General features: G+C 48.5%; 1 protein-coding gene across 8 annotated transcripts in view; it reads right to left on the bottom strand.

Annotated features, from left to right (window-relative positions):
* MYO9B (myosin IXB) overlaps positions 1–16,487 on the bottom strand; it is a 75,648-nt gene extending 59,161 nt beyond the window's left edge. For 7 of the 8 annotated variants that reach the window (XM_054979765.1, XM_054979769.1, XM_054979768.1 and 4 more), the window contains exons 1-2: positions 16,421–16,487; positions 2,953–3,855 (exon numbers count right to left, since the gene is read on the bottom strand). In XM_054979765.1, coding sequence (XP_054835740.1) covers positions 2,953–3,798 — 846 coding nt within the window. In that variant the 5' untranslated portion in view covers positions 3,799–3,855; positions 16,421–16,487. Of the gene's footprint in view, positions 1–2,952; positions 3,856–14,306; positions 14,350–16,420 lie in introns of those variants that run through there. The other variant, XM_054979766.1, reaches the window with a different exon arrangement.
* Between the last annotated feature and the right edge of the window lie 752 nt (positions 16,488–17,239).

The raw sequence follows: 17,239 nt of genomic DNA, 5'->3' as shown, positions 1-17,239 counted from the left end.
GACAATGAAGAAATTGAAATTGTTGAACATTTTCTATTCCTTCACTCAATCATCAAAGAAAACGGAGACTGCAGCCAAGAAACCAGAAGGCAACTGAGACTTGGAAGAGCAGCCACGAAGGAACTAGGAAATTAAGTGTAAGGAAGTGTTGCTGGAGACCAAGATCAAGATAATTCATACTATGGTATTCTCCATTACTATATATGGATGTAAAAGTTGGACACTGAAGAAAGCTGACAGGAGGAAAGTTGATTCATTTGCAATGCTGGAGGGAAGTTTTACAGATACCATGAGCAGCCAAAAGACAAATAAGTGGGTTCTAGATCAAATGAAACCTGAATTCTCCCTAGAAGCAAAAATGATGAAACTGAGGCAGTCTTACTTGGGCCACATCATAAGAAGACAAGACTGATTAGAAAAGACAATAATGCTAGGAAAGGTGGAAAGCCGCAGGAAAAGAGGAAGACCCAAAAGGAGATGGCTTGTCTCAATAAAAGACGCCACGTTCTCCAGTTTACAAGATCTGAGCAAAGCTGTCAATGCCAGAATGTTTTAGAGGCTGTTAATTCATAGAATCACCGTAACAATAACATAACATTCGATTTATATACCGCCCTTCAGGACAACTTAATGCCCACTCAGAGCGGTTTACAAAGTGTTAAGTCTGAAGTTACTTGAAGGCACATCACGCACATCACACACACACTGACTCTCATTAGTTCTTGATGCTGCTGCTGGCAGTTGCGGATTTCAAGTGAAGTAACTGTACAATGATGTATTGGTTTTACCACTGGTTTTGCTTTGTGTATGTACAGTCCTTTCAGGGTTCAAGTCACGTCATAAACAACTCCCTCTCCTTCACTGGCTTTGATTTTTGCAGCCTTTTCTTGGGTTTAGCAAAGTTCTGCCAGTCCTCTTTTCTGGCTGCTTGCCATTTGGGCCACCAGTAGTGCCATTCACACTGGCTCGCTCCTAGCTGGTGCACTACTTTGTGGCTTGCTTCTCAATCTCGGCAAGTGCTGATTCCCAGAATCACCGCTACCTCCCACACACATCTCACTGCTTTTCTGCTCCCCTTCTACCTGTGAGAAGGCTGTTTGCAAGCTCACTCACTCACACTCACACTCACGCACCACTGCCAGACTGTCTGAACTCTGAAAAAGAGGTCTGGAGTGGTTACAGAGTCCACCCTCCCCACTAGTAACTGGTTCAACAGAATTTCCCAGCTAAGCAAGCCAGACAGGGCCTAAACTTTTTGAATGAGTTGAAGAGCTTTCATGCACCACACGCATATATTCTGAAGGCACCTATCCCTGGGTATGCAACACAAAGCAGTGACATGGGATGTACTTTACACACCCTCACACACATTTCTGGATGCCTCTGTTCAGGGGATGGGTTTCTTCTTCCCCACCACCGGAAGAAGATAACAGCAAGGACAGAAGCACAACCAGCTGATCTGCAAGGAAGGCGGCCTCCAGAGCCGCCACTTCCTGTTTGGGGCTAGAAGCCACAGATGCAGACTCAAGAGAGCTTAGAGGGAAAAGCCACTTCTGCTTTCCAGCAGAGAACAGAAAATGCACAGATGCTTTGAAGTATCCTGCCCAAGACAAGAACAGTTCAGAGACAAAGACATTCAGGCAACTAGAAAAAGACCCCCCCACACACACACACACAAACCAGCTCCCCCCTACATCCCTCACTTGCAAACTGCAGATGTGAGCGCAAGTCCCAAAGTCCGCAACATCAGGGTGAATGAAGCGGGACTGAGCTCTAGCTTAGGAAGTCCCCAATTCCATTCCCACTTCTGCTATGACTTTATCAGGAGATTTTTGGTAAGTGAGTTTCCCTCAACCGCAGTGAGGACAGCAAAGGAGGGCCCACGCACCCAGCAGCTGCTATGAAATCTACTGGGAGCAGCAATCCTTTTCCTACCCACACAACAACTCTTCAAGGAAGGCCAGTACTGTTAAACCCATGCTACAAATTGATTCAGTTCAACTCTCTACGGGAAAAAAGATCCTCTTTTTTTTAACAATTGCTTAGGCCCACCAGTCAGTTAACTGATATACAGAAGCAGAGACAGATCAGCTTCCCTAGGGCCACCTAGAAAGGAGGGCTAGCTCCATGTTGAGGGGGAGGGGCTGGGCAGGATGTCCTCCAGCCCCCAGCACCCCTCCCCCCCAACATGTCACCCTCCCCCTAACCCCTTCATATACATGTAGGTAGGTATATGTAAGCACAACTTTTTTGCACTGATACAGCTTAAAAGGAGCGCGCGCACACACACACACACACACACACACACACAATCCAGCTTCACTTTCTCCTCTGGGCATCACTCCCCGCAGCAGCAAGGAGATGTCACAAGGCCCCAGGCTGCCTGTGTTGCTGAACTCTTGACTGCCAGCACTGCCGAGAAACCTGGCTGAAGAATCCAAGATATGGACCTGGGCTTGGACAGCGGAACAGGGAATTACGAGGACACGAGAGACAGGAAGTTGCTGCCTTTCTCTATGGCCGGTCTGCTCTGAGGGAAAAGGGGCTGCAACAGAAACAACTTAGGACAAACCCAAGGGAGGGGGGCTTGGCTGTGCACTGTGGGGCAGGTACGAAGCCTCCTTCCTCATTCCACGGAAATCACAGAACTCAGTAATGGGGCCAGACCCAGATCAGGACACTTGTGCAGGCGCCTTCCACCCCAACTCCTTTACCTTCACTGATGGCTGCAGCGAAGAGGCTATTTTGGAACGATCTTTGGGAGCTTTACACACACAACAATGCCAAGCCAGAGATGGAAGGAAAAGCAACAGCTGAGAGCTTCTGTTCCCAAAACAACCTTGGCTGAAATAGAGGGGCTTCTGATCCCCCACACCAGAGAGCATCTCCAATCTCCTTCATTGTTGACAAAAGGCTTTGCAAGAGCATTTATTTAAAAAAAACAGACTTTACCTCCAGCACAGGCCCAGCTCCCAGGATGGTCCTCTCTACTCCGCTGGCGTAGCCCTTCTGACTCAGGGCAGTGAGGCAGTGAATCAAGAAGTTGGTGCTTTGCGTTTTCCCAGACCCACTTTCCCCAGAAATGACGATGCACTGGTTGACACGCTTCTTGAGCATAGTGTGATAGGCCACATCAGCAATCGCAAAGATGTGGGGTTCCAGCTTCCCCAGCTGGTGGTTCTGGTACAGCTGGACATATTTTGGGTTGTAGATGGGCAGGAACTGGAAGGGGTTGATTGCGATTAGGATGCTCCCGACATAGGTGTAGATCTTCTGCTTCAAGAAGCGCCTCTTGAGGTTCTCCAGCAGCGTGGTCTCCGTCAAGTTGGGGAGGTTGCACAGATCGTTGAAGTCTTCCTGCTGCCATGGGAGGAAACCCCTTTCGACCAGCCGCCGGGCCTCCTCCTCCTGCTCCTCCCCAGAGGCCAGTTGCATGTGAAAATATTTGATGGTCCCATCAGCATTTCTCTCTTGCAAAAGGAAATAGTAGCCCTCTTGCTGAGGGTGTTCATCCTGGGCCCGGCGAGGCCACAGCAAGACCCTGTGGACAGGAGAGTCGTTCCCATCCAGCACCCACTCCTCCCCCCCAGACTCCTTCACCTCCACAAGCACATAGTGCTTAGACACATCCAAGTTTAAGGCACCAATGGCATCCCTGATGACTTCAGCGGTGGTGGCGTCCTTCGTGGCCGTCACCCTGCAGCAGGAGGCACTTTCTGTCGAGAGCTGGGGGTAAATGTGGAGGTTGTAGGCCGCCATGTCTTGGCACACTGCACCACCAGCATCTTTTAAACTCATCCTGGCACACGCCCTGCTTCAGCATGCCGGCCCGGCTTGCTCGCTGGATCCCGTTATCTGAAAGCAAGGAGGGAGAGTATCAGAGAGGCTGCAGTCCTCGGGGGGGGGGGGGGAGAGAGCAGGCTCAGTGGGGCAGGAGCACTGACAGAGGGGAGAGGGTGGGCGCCAGGTGGAGGGGCAGTAGAAGATGCCAAGGCACTGAGCAGCAGCAGCAGCAACACAGCACAGAAGCACAGGGCCCACATCAAGGAAAGCAGAGGACTGGAATCTGGACCACTTGGGCGCCTCAGCAGCAGTCACCCTTGCTGGGGCAGAAGCAGCAGGCTCTAAAAGGGCTGCTTTAAGGCCTCTTTCCACAGCAGTTCCTGTGAGTCTGCTGCTGTGTGCCACACACACACACACACCCCGGCAAAAGGTTCTAGAGTGTCTCTCTTTCTCTGCAACAAAACACACAGCAAGTGACTCAACAGGACAGGCAAACTGGTGCGGAGGTCACGGCACTGTGCATGTGCAACCACATCCGTGGTGCCCCAAATGGGAAGCCTTTCCATCCTGCTTACAATGAGCAAGTTTCTATTTTGGGGAAAGTAAGAACCTCAAATTAACTTCCCTGTACCAACAACAGCTTTGGTGGTATTCTCGCTGGAAACAATGCTACCCTCCCCTGCCCCTTCATTCACTTCCGCTTGTGTCTCTTGCCTCTCTCCTGCTTTGGGAAACCACCTACCCATTCACAGCCTCCAACAGGCAGCTGAGCAGCAACCTGGTGACTGACAGCTGGCCCAGGCAGCGTTGTGTGGGCTCACCCAGGATGGAGGGAATAGACTTCTTTAAAAAACAACTGAGCTCTCTAAGGCGGGTACAAAGAGGTATTCTTTGAAACGGAGGCAAGACCCCCTCTTGTTCCCACTTGGAAGCTGCCACATCAAGACAGACCACTCAGCCTTCCAAGCTCAGCCTCCTCTCCTTTGGCAGGCAGCGGCTCCCAGGCTCGGAGAAAAGTCTTCCCTGACACCAGCCAGCCTTTAACCAGAAACTGGACCACGCTCCTTCTGCCTGCAAAGCAGATGCTCTCCTGCAGGGATAGCTGAAGGAAACAGCTGTAAAGTTTTGCTCATAAAAGTGTGAAGTTGTCTTGCACCCCGCCAGACCCCTGGGCTCCATCTTGCTTAGGAATGCCTGCTCTGACTTGCAGTGACTCTCTGCAGCCACACACACACACCCCAACACCAGCTACATTAGTGGGAGACTGGGCCCAGGACCCTCAGCATGCTGAGCGGGGGCTTCATTGCTGAGCTGCAGCCCCTCCCTTGAGAGTTTTGGAAAGCACTCTGGCTGGGGCCACCTCAAAACTGACCAGAGGGGATCCCGTTGGTGCCAAATCCAAAGACGCTCCTGTATCTGCCTGGAGCCTGGCGGAGACTGCAATCAGCTTGTGCCTCTCCACTGCCTCTCCTCTGCTCTGCCTGCTTTGGGAAACCTCCCATCCATTCCTCAGCAGGGAAAGAGAGATGAGAGACGATTGCAGAAATGTATTTACTTACTTTATTTAATGTCCGCCTTTCTCACTGAGGCTCAAAACAGATTACACCAACGTAAGTCATAAGTAGAAAACAAAGTGATGGGAGCAGATGAACACATACAGCAAACAGGTAACACATACTAAGCAATCTAGTATACCGTCTCATTGTTTGTAAAAACCACAACCTATCAAGAGTAGGAAAGAGAAAGAGTCCAGCAGCACCTATGAACCTAACAAAATTTTTGGTATCGTAGGAAAGGGATCCCAGATGTTTCGCTAATGAGTTAGAAACCATAGATTTCACCATTATGTTGCTTTACATATTATTTGTTGCTTTAAATACATACTCCTATATCCTACCTGTGCTTTATGTTGTTCAATGTAAGTCCTAGAATTAATTATGTTCTGTTTCAGCAATTCCTCAACCCCATACTGGATCCTTGCTAATACTATATCTTTGTAAACTTACATTCTTTTACCCCATGACATTGTTTATGGAAATGTTCTTGACACTGTATGGAAATGCCTGCCCTTGTCCTTGCCACTAATCGTACTAATCTCACACTAGGTAATCCGCCTTGAGTCTCAATGAGAAGGGCGGAATATAAATAAATAAACAAATGTATACCCCACCTTTCTCCCTGCTGGGACCAAAGTGGCTTACATCGTTCTTCTCTCCTCCAGTTGGTTCACAACAACCCTGTAAGTAAGGTTACGTTGAAAGTGTGTGACTGGCCCAAGGTCACCGAGTGAGCTCCCATGGCAGACTGGGGATTTGAACCTGGGTATCCCAGACTGACGCTCTAACCACTAGGAAATGCTTGCTCACCAAGAAGTGAGGCGGTGTGCAGCTAGAGCCTGGCACTGCTTACACTCAGCACAGGTTTACAAAAATAAGGCACTTGGTGTTTCCCAGCAAAAGCAGAGTAACTAGATAAGCCTTTGTGCCACTGGCTCTGGTGGAAAATGGCAGTGGCAGCACATGACAGGTAGGAAGAGCGGAGGAGGTTTTTCGCGGGATGATACAGCACCCATACGAGCCGAGAGCTCCTTCCCTCCTGGGCAGATATAGATTTGATTCTCTTTTCCCAGTGCAGTACTGCATTGAGGGAGGTTGTGGAATCCCCTCTGCTTTGTATGAGGAATGCTTTGAATGCCAGGAGGAACCTCCTGTCTGAAGGCATCTTCTTGCCAGTGCACTCAACAGAGGCAGAATTTGCAGGAGCTCTTCAAGCCAATGCCAGAAAACTAACAGCCATTTCTTGTGCAGAAGTGGGTTCAAGAGTCTTGGCCCGCACCTGAGAACTTATCAAGTACATGGAGGGACCCTTCACTTTAGCTATCATAGGGTTGCTGGAAAAAGTGACAGAACATCCCTGTCACAAAAATATGTATTAGAGCACATTATACTTAGTGGTACACATGTATTCTAGCAAACTCTGAATGGACTTTACTGTATGAAAAAGCACAACTTACAAACAGTATTCAGACCCACCAGAAAAGTACAACAGATGCTACGATCAGCAAAAGACAGTAGAGACCCCCTCACCTCTGCAGGAGTATACTGCATACCCTGCAGCTGTGGACAAGTTTACATCGGGACCACACAGCGTAGCATCCATACAAGAATAAAAGAACATGAAAGACACTGCAGACTTGGCCATCCAGAAAAATCAGCGGTGGCTGAACATAGCCTAACTCAAACAGGACACAGTATCCTATTCCAGGACACTAAAATACTGGACAACACTTCCAACTACTTTGTCAGATTGCACAGGGAAGCCGTTGAAATTCATAAGCATAAGCATAATTTCAACAGGAAAGGAGAGACTTTAAGAATGAATAGAGCATGGTTTCCAGTCCTGAAAAACACCAAGCTAACAAAATACTCTACACCCAACAATAGCCCTGCAGAGAAGATTAGCATATCAAGCACCAATCCATATGCAAAGGAACCTCCTCAAGATACAGTGAAGCCTCCCTCCATTAGCATTCCACACCCTGGGAAACTCTTACAGGATGACTCAGCCCAAACCCACCTTCCTGAGTAGATATAAATTACCTGCCAACATCTTCTTCACACTGTGACACTGAGAGATCTCTGTCTTTTGGTGCTACACCTCTGAAGATGCCAGTCACAGCTGCTGGCGAAACGTCAGGAATTACAATGCCAAGACCACGGGCGGCTATACAGCCCGGAAAATCCACAACAACCATCATTCTCCGGCTGTGAAAGCCTTCGACAATATATCGACTTTATTGTAGTTTTCTCTAACACGTTGTATAACTACACAGGTGCTCTTTCATCTCTGACAGCTAATTAAAAATCATGGACAGGAGCTGACAAATGTTCTCTAGCTGTTAGAATGGACCAGTGACGATCTGCTCATGTAACTTTTCCTGTCATCTTTTCTGGCTTATATCTCTTACCTTGCAGCTGGACACAGTGTCACTCTTTGGTGCAATGTCATATGATTGAAAATATGAATAAACCAATCCTAGATTATCTATGCTATCAATGTGAAAAAGATCTTAGATTTCTGCATAAGATAACATAAATTATTTGGTACTGACAGTCTCTCTTAAAGGCGGAAAAGCTGTTTTCAGGTCTCACGTCAAGGTCTGAACGCTGCTCAGAGTTAAAAGATAAAATTCTTACACTGAACAGTTGGAAGTCTTAAAGAGACATGCATAAGTGTTCCATTACATCCCCGCCACAGTCCAATCCACCCAAGGTAGTGGTTTCCCTTACATAAACCCATCATTTAAAGCTGCATGTTTGACCAGTGAATCATGCCAAAGCTAAAAAGGGAAAGCTACCATTACAACAAAACAGTACAGGGAAAATAAAAAGATAGTCTGTGCATTTTGAGTTCTTTTTTTGCCCTGAATCCCATATTTCTCAGCCGTTTTTTTCAGCAGCAGCCTAAAATCATTCCTTCAATATGTATTGCTAACATAGGCACAAACAGAGATGGGACACTTCCAGGGTCCCAGAAGCACCACCACCCAGAAGCTGCTGATTTCTGCGCCCAAAAGTAAACTACTTTTGGGCACAGGACTAGGAGTGGAGAGAGAGAACTTTCTGTCCCTCTCTCATAATACTAGAACCTCTTTCAGTGAATTTGATAGGTAGTATATTCAGGGCTAGCAAAAGGAAGACTTTCTTCACCTGTTGAGTAATTAAGCAGTAATTAACACTGCCAGCTCATGTAGCAAAGGCCATGGACTTTAAGGGGGAATTAGACAAATTCACCCCGGATAGGTCCTTCAGTGGTCAAGATGGCTAAATGGACAGATGTGCAGAGATAGGAAAACTCTGAGTGTCAGCTATTGTAGGGTAAGCAACAACAGAGGCACATGTGGGCTTCCTGCTCCTCTTGCGGGCTTTTCCAGGACATCTGGTTGGCCACTCTGGAGCCCAGGGTGGGTGGACTAGATGGCCTGCCAGCCTGCCCCAAGCAGAGCTCTTTTGACGGGCTTCTTGCTCTGGCTGAAGAGATGAGAGCCACACCTGCTGCGACTGGCAGGGTTTAAAGGAATGTGCATTGAGTCTCAGTGAGAAAGGCGGACTATAAATGACATAAATAAATACATTTCTCAGCCTGACTTCACAGGATTGTTATGAGGAGATAATGGAGGACAGGAGAATGATGTGGATAGCTTTGGGTTCCCACTGGTGAGGAAAGCAAAGTATACATGAAGTAAATATATATATTTCTGGGATCTCTCTGCTCTGACTTCTCATGCTTATTGCACCAAAACACACAACATACAAGTGTGGAGGCATTTTTAAAAACATTTCTGAAAAATTAAAGAGCTAAGAAGTCTAGGCCACACATGCCTTCCTTAGCGTTGTTGAGAGAAAGTAGCAGCCTCGAGGGTCTTGTTGGCCTCGGGAGCAGTCAGAATGGCCCAGAGGCTGCAAAGACCCTGGTGACATCTCAGCGCAACCACCCCAACCTCACTGAACATCCCCTTAGAGGAAAACAGGCGACTTCTGCCAATGACAAAAGCTGCCAAACTGGGCCAGTCAAAGAAGGGCATATACACAAGGGCTCCCCAAGTATGCAGCAATCAACCAAAAGAAAAAGCCCCCTCTTTTTACAAAGAGGGAGACCAAGCCGCATTTAGGAGGCAGAGAGTACTGACAACAGCTCAGAATCAGTTAAGCGGGGGTGGGTGGTGGGTGGGTGGGAGGTGTTTACTGACTCACTCAGATCCCCAAGATTTCCAAATCACTCCCCCCTCCTCTGATTTCTCACAGCCCTCCCCGCCAGTTAAGAGTTCTACTACCAAAGCCTTTGAGGCATAACAGTGTTCAGCAATTGAAGGAAGAATTAAGACTGCATAGCAGAACAGAATTTAGAGAAACCAGATCACTGTCCCAGAAGTGACTTTGAGCCAACAAACAGCCCAGTTCTCTGCAGAGTTATGGAAAGGGAAGAAGTCTACATTGGCTCGGGCAGTCAATTCGACACAGAAACCTTTGTGGCTCTTAGATATTCACATTCAACAAAACATTAGACTGAAATTTACTCTCTATAAGGGAGGGGGAGTCTCCACAAGAATTGCGGCAGGGGGAATGGAAGCCTTCAGGCTGGGCTTCCTTGTGCCCCCCACAACCATCGACAGAGGTGGAGGGCAGGCAGCTAGCCCCCCTGAGATTCTCCCACTGAAGTGGTGCAAGTGGGCAAGTCTGTGACCAGCAAAGAGGCAGGGCACCCAGGCAGCCACTCACATCACTTCAATGGAAGAATGGCAGTGGGGGAGGAGGGGAACTGCATGGAGCCAAATCGGAACCCTCAGCCCCCAAGGAGCACCCTTGAAGGAAGGTGGGGCCCCCCTGCCATTCTGGAACAGAAGCAGTGAGGGTGGCCAGCCAGGTGGCCCATGCTTCAGTGCATCAGCAATTCTGGTGGGTGGGTGCCCACTGGCAGAATCACAGGAAGGGTATTCCTGCCTGAGCGACGGGCCTGCACAGCTGGCTCCAGCTCCTTTTCCTATTCTGTGGCCACAGCAATGAATCCCCAGCCACCCAACCACAGCTTCACCCCACTGGAGGTGCTGAGGGATCCCCCAACAGCTTCAACCTGAGGCTAGAGGGAGGTGGGTTTTCTATTTCTGTTTTCAGGGGTTGAAACCCCTCTATGTAATTTTCCTAGGTTTTTCAGATTTTTCTGCAAGCCTGGTGGTTTGCCCAAATTTGCAAAATCATCTTTGACACATTGACACTGAGAGATCTCTGTCTTTCGGTGCTACACCTCTGAAGATGCCAGCCACAGCTGCTGGCAAAACGTCAGGAACTACAATGCCAAGACCACGGCGATACAGCCCGGAAAACCCACAACAATGAATGTCTTCCGGCCGTGAAAGCCTTCGACAATATAAAATCATCCTTGTAGGCAGGTGGGGAAGATTAGTGGATTCAAGTATCTGCATGTGGGGGGCAGTGCAAATTATCTATCACGGGGGGGGGGGGGAATAACGCTGAATAGCAGATATCTCCCCACCACAACAATGAATTCAACAAAACTTCATTCACGCCACTAGGGTAGAATTGATCCTGTTGCTGTACAAAAGTTTTGAAAAATCCCCCCCCCCTCGCCTCACCACACTATTGGAGTTCATTGACTAGAGATCTAAAATATTTAAGGAGTTTTGCTTTTAAACTGAGCATGCCACCTGTGCCTGCAGTCTGTATCAAATTACGAGGCTATGCTCTTGAGCGGCGCCCAGGAGCTCTCAGAAACCAGTCTATGCGCTCCCTTTTGTTATGGAAGAGGCACCTAGGAGCATGAATACAACTGTGACGGAAGACGACAAAGATCTGCGAAGCCTTGAGTGAAAGAGAACCTGTGGCAGGCAGAAACACACAGACGACATTGATCACCTGGGGCACGATGATGCTTTCTCAGGCACCTCTGCACAGGTTTCTAATGCTCTAAACATCAAACCAACCTTTCAAAACGGAGCCCGACTCCCCTTTCCCTCTAATACTTTGGAGGAAGACTTCAAGATCTCTTCTTCAGAGATCGCCACAAGGAACCACTAATCCTTCCAGGCTGGGGTGGAATCAACGGTTTGGATTGCATCAGCATTCTTCCCCTTCATCTTCCCCTAAAGTGTGGCCGTGCCACATCACAGACCACGGCTCCATGGCTTGCCCCATCTCCTCTGTCTGGCAGCAGCCTTCCATGGTTTTTCCCAACACCTGAGACCCCACTATGTACAGACTCAGGGGCTGAAACCAGGACTTCCTTCGGCATGCCACCTCTGGAGCCGCCCTATGCAGACGGAGACCCTTGGGCCAGCCAGCTCAGAATCACCTCCCTTGATGGGCCATGGCTTTCGAAGATGTTAAACAGAAGGAAGCCTTTCCCATCACCTGCTCCCTGAGATCCTTCAACTGCAGACTGAACTGAAAACCACCTGCAGGTGAGGCAGGAGCTCTGCCAGGGAGCCAAGAGCCTTCAAGACTCCACAGAGAAGGAGATCTTCCCCAAGAATGGACTGGCCAGAAAGCCCAAACAAACTCATCAGGTTAGCTCAAGTCTCATCCCTAAACTGCACACTAACTCATGGGGTGAATCTGCGTATGTAATAGATTTATTTCTGTTCTATGTACCCTGAAAGCTGTACTAGCTACCCTTTCTCAATAATGAGACTGCAGATCTGTGAAAGGGTCCAGGAAAGGGCAGCCAAATTGATCAAGGGATGGGACCACTTTCTAAAGTGAAAAGCTCAGGCAAAAGAGAAGCAGGGAGGGGAAGGAGAACAGGATATAACATTATGCCTGGTCTGTAGACAGTGGAGAAAGAGAACATGTTCTCCCTTGCCCTTGATACTAGAAGTCGGGAAAACCAAATCAAGTTGATGGGCAGAAGATGATTCAGGACTGGAAAATAAGTTCTTCTTCGCCACAATGCAGAACTGATTTGTGGAACTGGCCACCACAGGATGCAACAACAGCTACTAGCTTAGATGGCTTTAAAAGGAGGTTGGCCACATGAGAGGAAGAGACGTCTCTCAATGGCTAACAGTCATGAATGCCAAATGGCACCTCCATAGCCAGAGGTAGAATGCCAGTTGCTATGGGGCAGCTTTCGCCTCCCTGCCTCCCATGAGTTTCTGCTCGGCCACCATGTGAAGCCAGACTGTCTCGTGGGCCTGATCCTAAAGGGATCTTCCAGATAAATTAGAATGTGACATTTTTCAGGAAAATCCCCCTAACAGAGTATGATCTGAAAGTAAAAAAGATTTTAAAGTATCTCCTTTTAATTTTATACCCCAATAGCAACCAACACTTGAACAGAAATATTAGATTAGGAACGATTAAACAAGGGTGGTTTGAAATGTTACATTCAAACAAATTCCGTGCTTTGTGTGAAAATTATTTTGACTGGAATAATATATGGAAAAAATGTGAAGACAATACAACCCATCCTTCCTTTACATTTAGATTTAAGGAAATACCCGTGGTACTAAAAACTGTAGACACACTAATAATGCAGTCCTAAGAAAAGTTACCCCTGAGCTTCAACTAGCACACCAAAACAGCCAATCAGGTGAATTAACAACTTCATTTTTAATTTGGATCACTGTACATATTTTCACTTTTCGTCTTCCCCTCTCCATTTAGAAATCAACAAAATGTACAAGCACCCTCTCTCACAATTCCATCTAATCAACTGAAAAACATTCATCACATCTCTGAAACTGCCTAGCTTCTCTATATTTTGTTGGCAATGGCATCCATTCCCTGAAGTTACTTCTATGAAACTGTCAGTCTTTAGAAAGGGAAACATTTCCTCAGAAAACTAAAGCACTTGAGAAACTTTCCAAAGGGAATACTCTTCCTCTCCAGATCTCTGGAGTCTCCTTAAGATCAGCCATCACAGGAGCCCAGCCCTCCCTCTTGAACTCGGTTCAAGGCAATGGGGGATAAAGCCCCCCAACTTCTCCCACAGGATGCTCTCCCTATCACTGCTATGAAAACCCCAGAGCAAGAGGGGTGGCCTTTGAGTGAAAAGCTGGTGGGTCAAACAGTATATTTCTAGAGGGTCTGATTATTCACTTACGAATCACTTTTATCAGAAAAGTCAGCCTGCTTAAAGTTTCAGCCAACAGAGATGGCTCTTCTCGTCTACTGCACATACTGAGATTTTCAGCAGCAGCATTTAACTCCCACTGAATTATTCAGCTGGACAAGATGTTTTAAGTTGCAGGCCTTGCTGGGAGAACCAAACAAGAAAGAAAGAGTCACGGAAGAACCCGAGAAAAAGAAGCAAACTGCACGGTGACCAACTAGGTAAAGGTGCAAGCACCGAGTCATTACTGACCCATGAGGGGACGTCACATCACGAAGTTTTCTTGGCAGACTTTTTACGGGGTGGTTTGCCATTACCGTGACCAACTAACTACAGAAAAAAAATTCTATCCAATAAATTTCAATGGAAGTCATCTCATTTGTAAGTTTCTTCAATCTTATTAGTTAATTTCAAAGACACAGTTACTGCCAAAACAATTTGTAGTTGAAAACCCTGAGGCAGTCACATACAATCATTCAATGAACAACAGCAAAAAGGGTCACAAATTCACAGCAAACCTGAGGTGGTCACATGTACCACAATAAAGTGCTGAGTGCTCATACACAATCATTGACAAGAAGAAAGTGACCAGTGCTTGTACATATAAAGTGACAATGCCTCAAAAGAGTTATAGTATACAGAACATTCAAATTACAAAATATGCCATACAGAAAAAGTTAATAGGGAGCAATGTCCGTAAGTCCAAAGAGGATATTATTCCAAATGTACTGGCGGTAACTGCAATGGGTGTACTAGTATTCACATCCCATTTCTGGTATCCTTCTTCCCGGCACTTACAAAAAATACAGAATTACAATTCATAATAGAGAATATCCCTGGCATATTTCAGGCATTCTTATCAGGACTTATTAATGAATAAGACTGAGGAAACTTACAAATGAGACGACTTTCATTGAAATTTATTGGATAGAATTTTTTTTTCTGTAGTTAGTGGGTCACGGTGCAGTTTGCTCCTTTTTCTTGGCCTTGCTGGGAGGGCAACTCAGGACCCGGGCGGTTTCCAAACAGCACAGCACCACCCAACACTGTGCAGACGGGCTCTGGCCTGGCTGACACAGAAAAAGAACTGAGTCAACGTGCTTAGGGGAAAAAGACCTCTTTGTTTAGTCAGTCAGTCATCCCCCAGACGCAGCGCACAGCACATGGTTCATGTGGAAGGGGGGGAAAAGGAAATTATCACAACCATCTGCAATGAGGGTGGAGCAAAGCTATGAGGATCTTGAAGAGCCTCCCCCACATTTTCAAATGAAACAGACTACTGACTCCTTCCCACCCCACACGTAAGTTCTCATAAGGCAGAAGCAAGAGGGGATGTGCAAAAGGAGATCTTGAAGCATAAGAGAACCAGAGGAATATGTTGTAAAGGCACACGCTGACCTAGATGACCCAGGCTAGCCTGATCTCACCAGCTCACAGGGTTGGCCCTGGTTAGTACTTGGATGGGAGACCACTAAGGAAGTCCAGTGTTACTAAGCAGAGACAGGCAACAGCAAACCACCTCTTTCTCTCTTGTCTTGAAAACCCCTTGAGAGGTTGCTATAAGCTGGCTATGACTTGATGGTACTTTACACACACTAAGACAAGCGCAGGCCACGTGTGCCTTTCTGGATCCAATTGCTCAAGGCTCCCTGCAATGGAGACATGGGTTGATAGAGGCACATTTTTTCAACTGGGTCATGCAGAAAAGAGACCCATTTAGCTTGCATGCCTTGATTTAATTCCCACAACAATCCCTTAAGGTAGGCTAGGCAGAGATGAATTTTCTCTCCTAAATTTCCATTGTTCTAGGAGCTTAGGGTGGTCCTCCCTTCCCCTACTTCATAACCACAACAACCCTGAGAGGTAGGTTAGACTGAGAGGTGCCTCTAAAGACAGCCAGCATGCTTAATGACAGAGTGGATATTTGAACCTGGATCTTTCCCCAGAGTGAGTCCATCATTTGCAATACATTTAAAAACACCAAAAATTCAAGTGGTGCTTTTCCTGGGAGTCAGCAAGCCCAAATATTTGGAGAGAATATTTCAGACATTCTTAGCAGCCAGTTGCATGAAAAGACAAGAATATTTTCAGAAAATTATGTTTGGTGAGATCAGGCACAATGATGTGTGAATGTGTGCACTTGAACACAGTTCCATCACCAGTCTAAAGCCTCCAATGGCTGGCAATAAATTCCAAGCACCCAGGGATGGGCAGCAGAGGCTGGACCCACTCCACCAAAGGTAGTCTGAGGGGGGGGGGGCTTGCAAAGCCTTTTGCATCCATTGACTCCAGACGGGTCGGATCCAGAACAAAATCCCAGACCCCTCCTGCACTAGGAGTCCAGAGGAGATTCCTGTTACAGATCCGAGAGACATGGAGGCCTACCAGCCCCTTTCCACAACACCCTGCTTTCAATCTCCGAGGCCCAAGCGTCCAAAACACAAAGGCTGCAGAACGACATTCCTTACGCACAACGGTCAAGGCAGCCCCCTACCTGCCGCTGACAGCGGCCGGGCTCCGCGCTCACCTGCCTTGCGCCTCTCCCCATCAAGGGCTCCCGCTCACTTCAAGGATGGAGGGAGCGCGGGCTGCCAATCCAGATCTCGACTCCCCGTCTGCCTTGGGGGGCCACTTCACGGGCCACCGAAGGCCAAGCCAGCCTCAGGGGCCCCTTTTCGTCAGGCAACCCCCGCGTGGGCGCCCCTGCCCCTGAGGGGTCCACGGACCCGCCCGCCCCGCTCCCCTCCCTGCCCTCCCCGCAGCCACCAAGCCAGGCCCGGGACGTCCCCCCAACCCCGGCGCGGTCCCGCAGCGGCCGCAGAGCAAAGCCCACCCAGCCCGCGTTTACCGCCTCAGGGACCCCTCCAGGCTGCCCCGGGCCCCACCCGGCCCCTTGCTCCCCCTCGAGGAGGCTTTGAGGGGAGTCGCCGCGGGGCCTCCCGAGCCGCCCAGCGGGACGCTGCCCCCCCCCCCGCCCCGCTCCCAGCCCACGGGCGCGCCGGGCCCCTACCTGCAGCGCGGGCGGGCAGGCAGACGGAGCAGCGCTCCCGGCCTCCGGTTCCCTCCCGCGGCTGCAGCGGCCAGGCAGAGGCACGCCCACCCCTGACGTCACGCCCACCACTTCCGGGTGGGAGGGGCGGCGCTCCCTAGAGCGCAGGCGCAAGGCTGGGCGCGCCAGACATGCGCACGATGCTCCTCGGAAGGCCCAGTAGCACCTTTAAGACTAACCAACTTGATTGTCGCGTAGGTTTTCGAGAACCACAGCTCTCTTTGTCAGATGCATCTGACGAAGAGCGCTATGGTTCTCAAAAACCTAACGCTACAATGAAGTTGCATCTGATGAAGAAAGCGTATACTACAATCACGTTGGTTAGTCTTAAAGGTGCTACTTGACTCTGTACAATTTTGCAACTATAGACTAACACGGCTAACTCCTCTGGATCTATGACCTCTGAAGTCCTTACTCCTTTACCAAGGCATCTCTTTTGAAACCACTTCCTTACAGTACACCCGAACTATGCATGTAAAAAAGCCCTCCTTGATGGGACTGCAGAAAGCCAAGAGAGTGAGAGCTCTCCTCATCAGGCAGGCCTTTCCATAAGGTGGGGGCCACTACAGAGAATGTGCATGTATGGTCAGTTTTTGATTTTGACCTTTTTACAAAGTAGTGCTACACTCCAAATGAGCAAAGCTGCCATGGCAGAGCATAGGAAAGGAGGCGACCCTGTAGATACGAGGGACCAAGGCCATGCAAGGCTTTGTGTGTGATAGCTAAAACCTTGAAAATGGATGGGTAGCCAGTGGAGTGACTGCAGAACCGGAGTAACAC

This window comes from Eublepharis macularius, chromosome 5, assembly GCF_028583425.1.
Source record: "Eublepharis macularius isolate TG4126 chromosome 5, MPM_Emac_v1.0, whole genome shotgun sequence".
Classification (NCBI taxonomy): domain Eukaryota; kingdom Metazoa; phylum Chordata; class Lepidosauria; order Squamata; family Eublepharidae; genus Eublepharis; species Eublepharis macularius.
The sequence above is the reverse complement of the archived record's forward strand: the minus strand, read 5'-3'. Positions and strand labels throughout refer to the sequence as shown.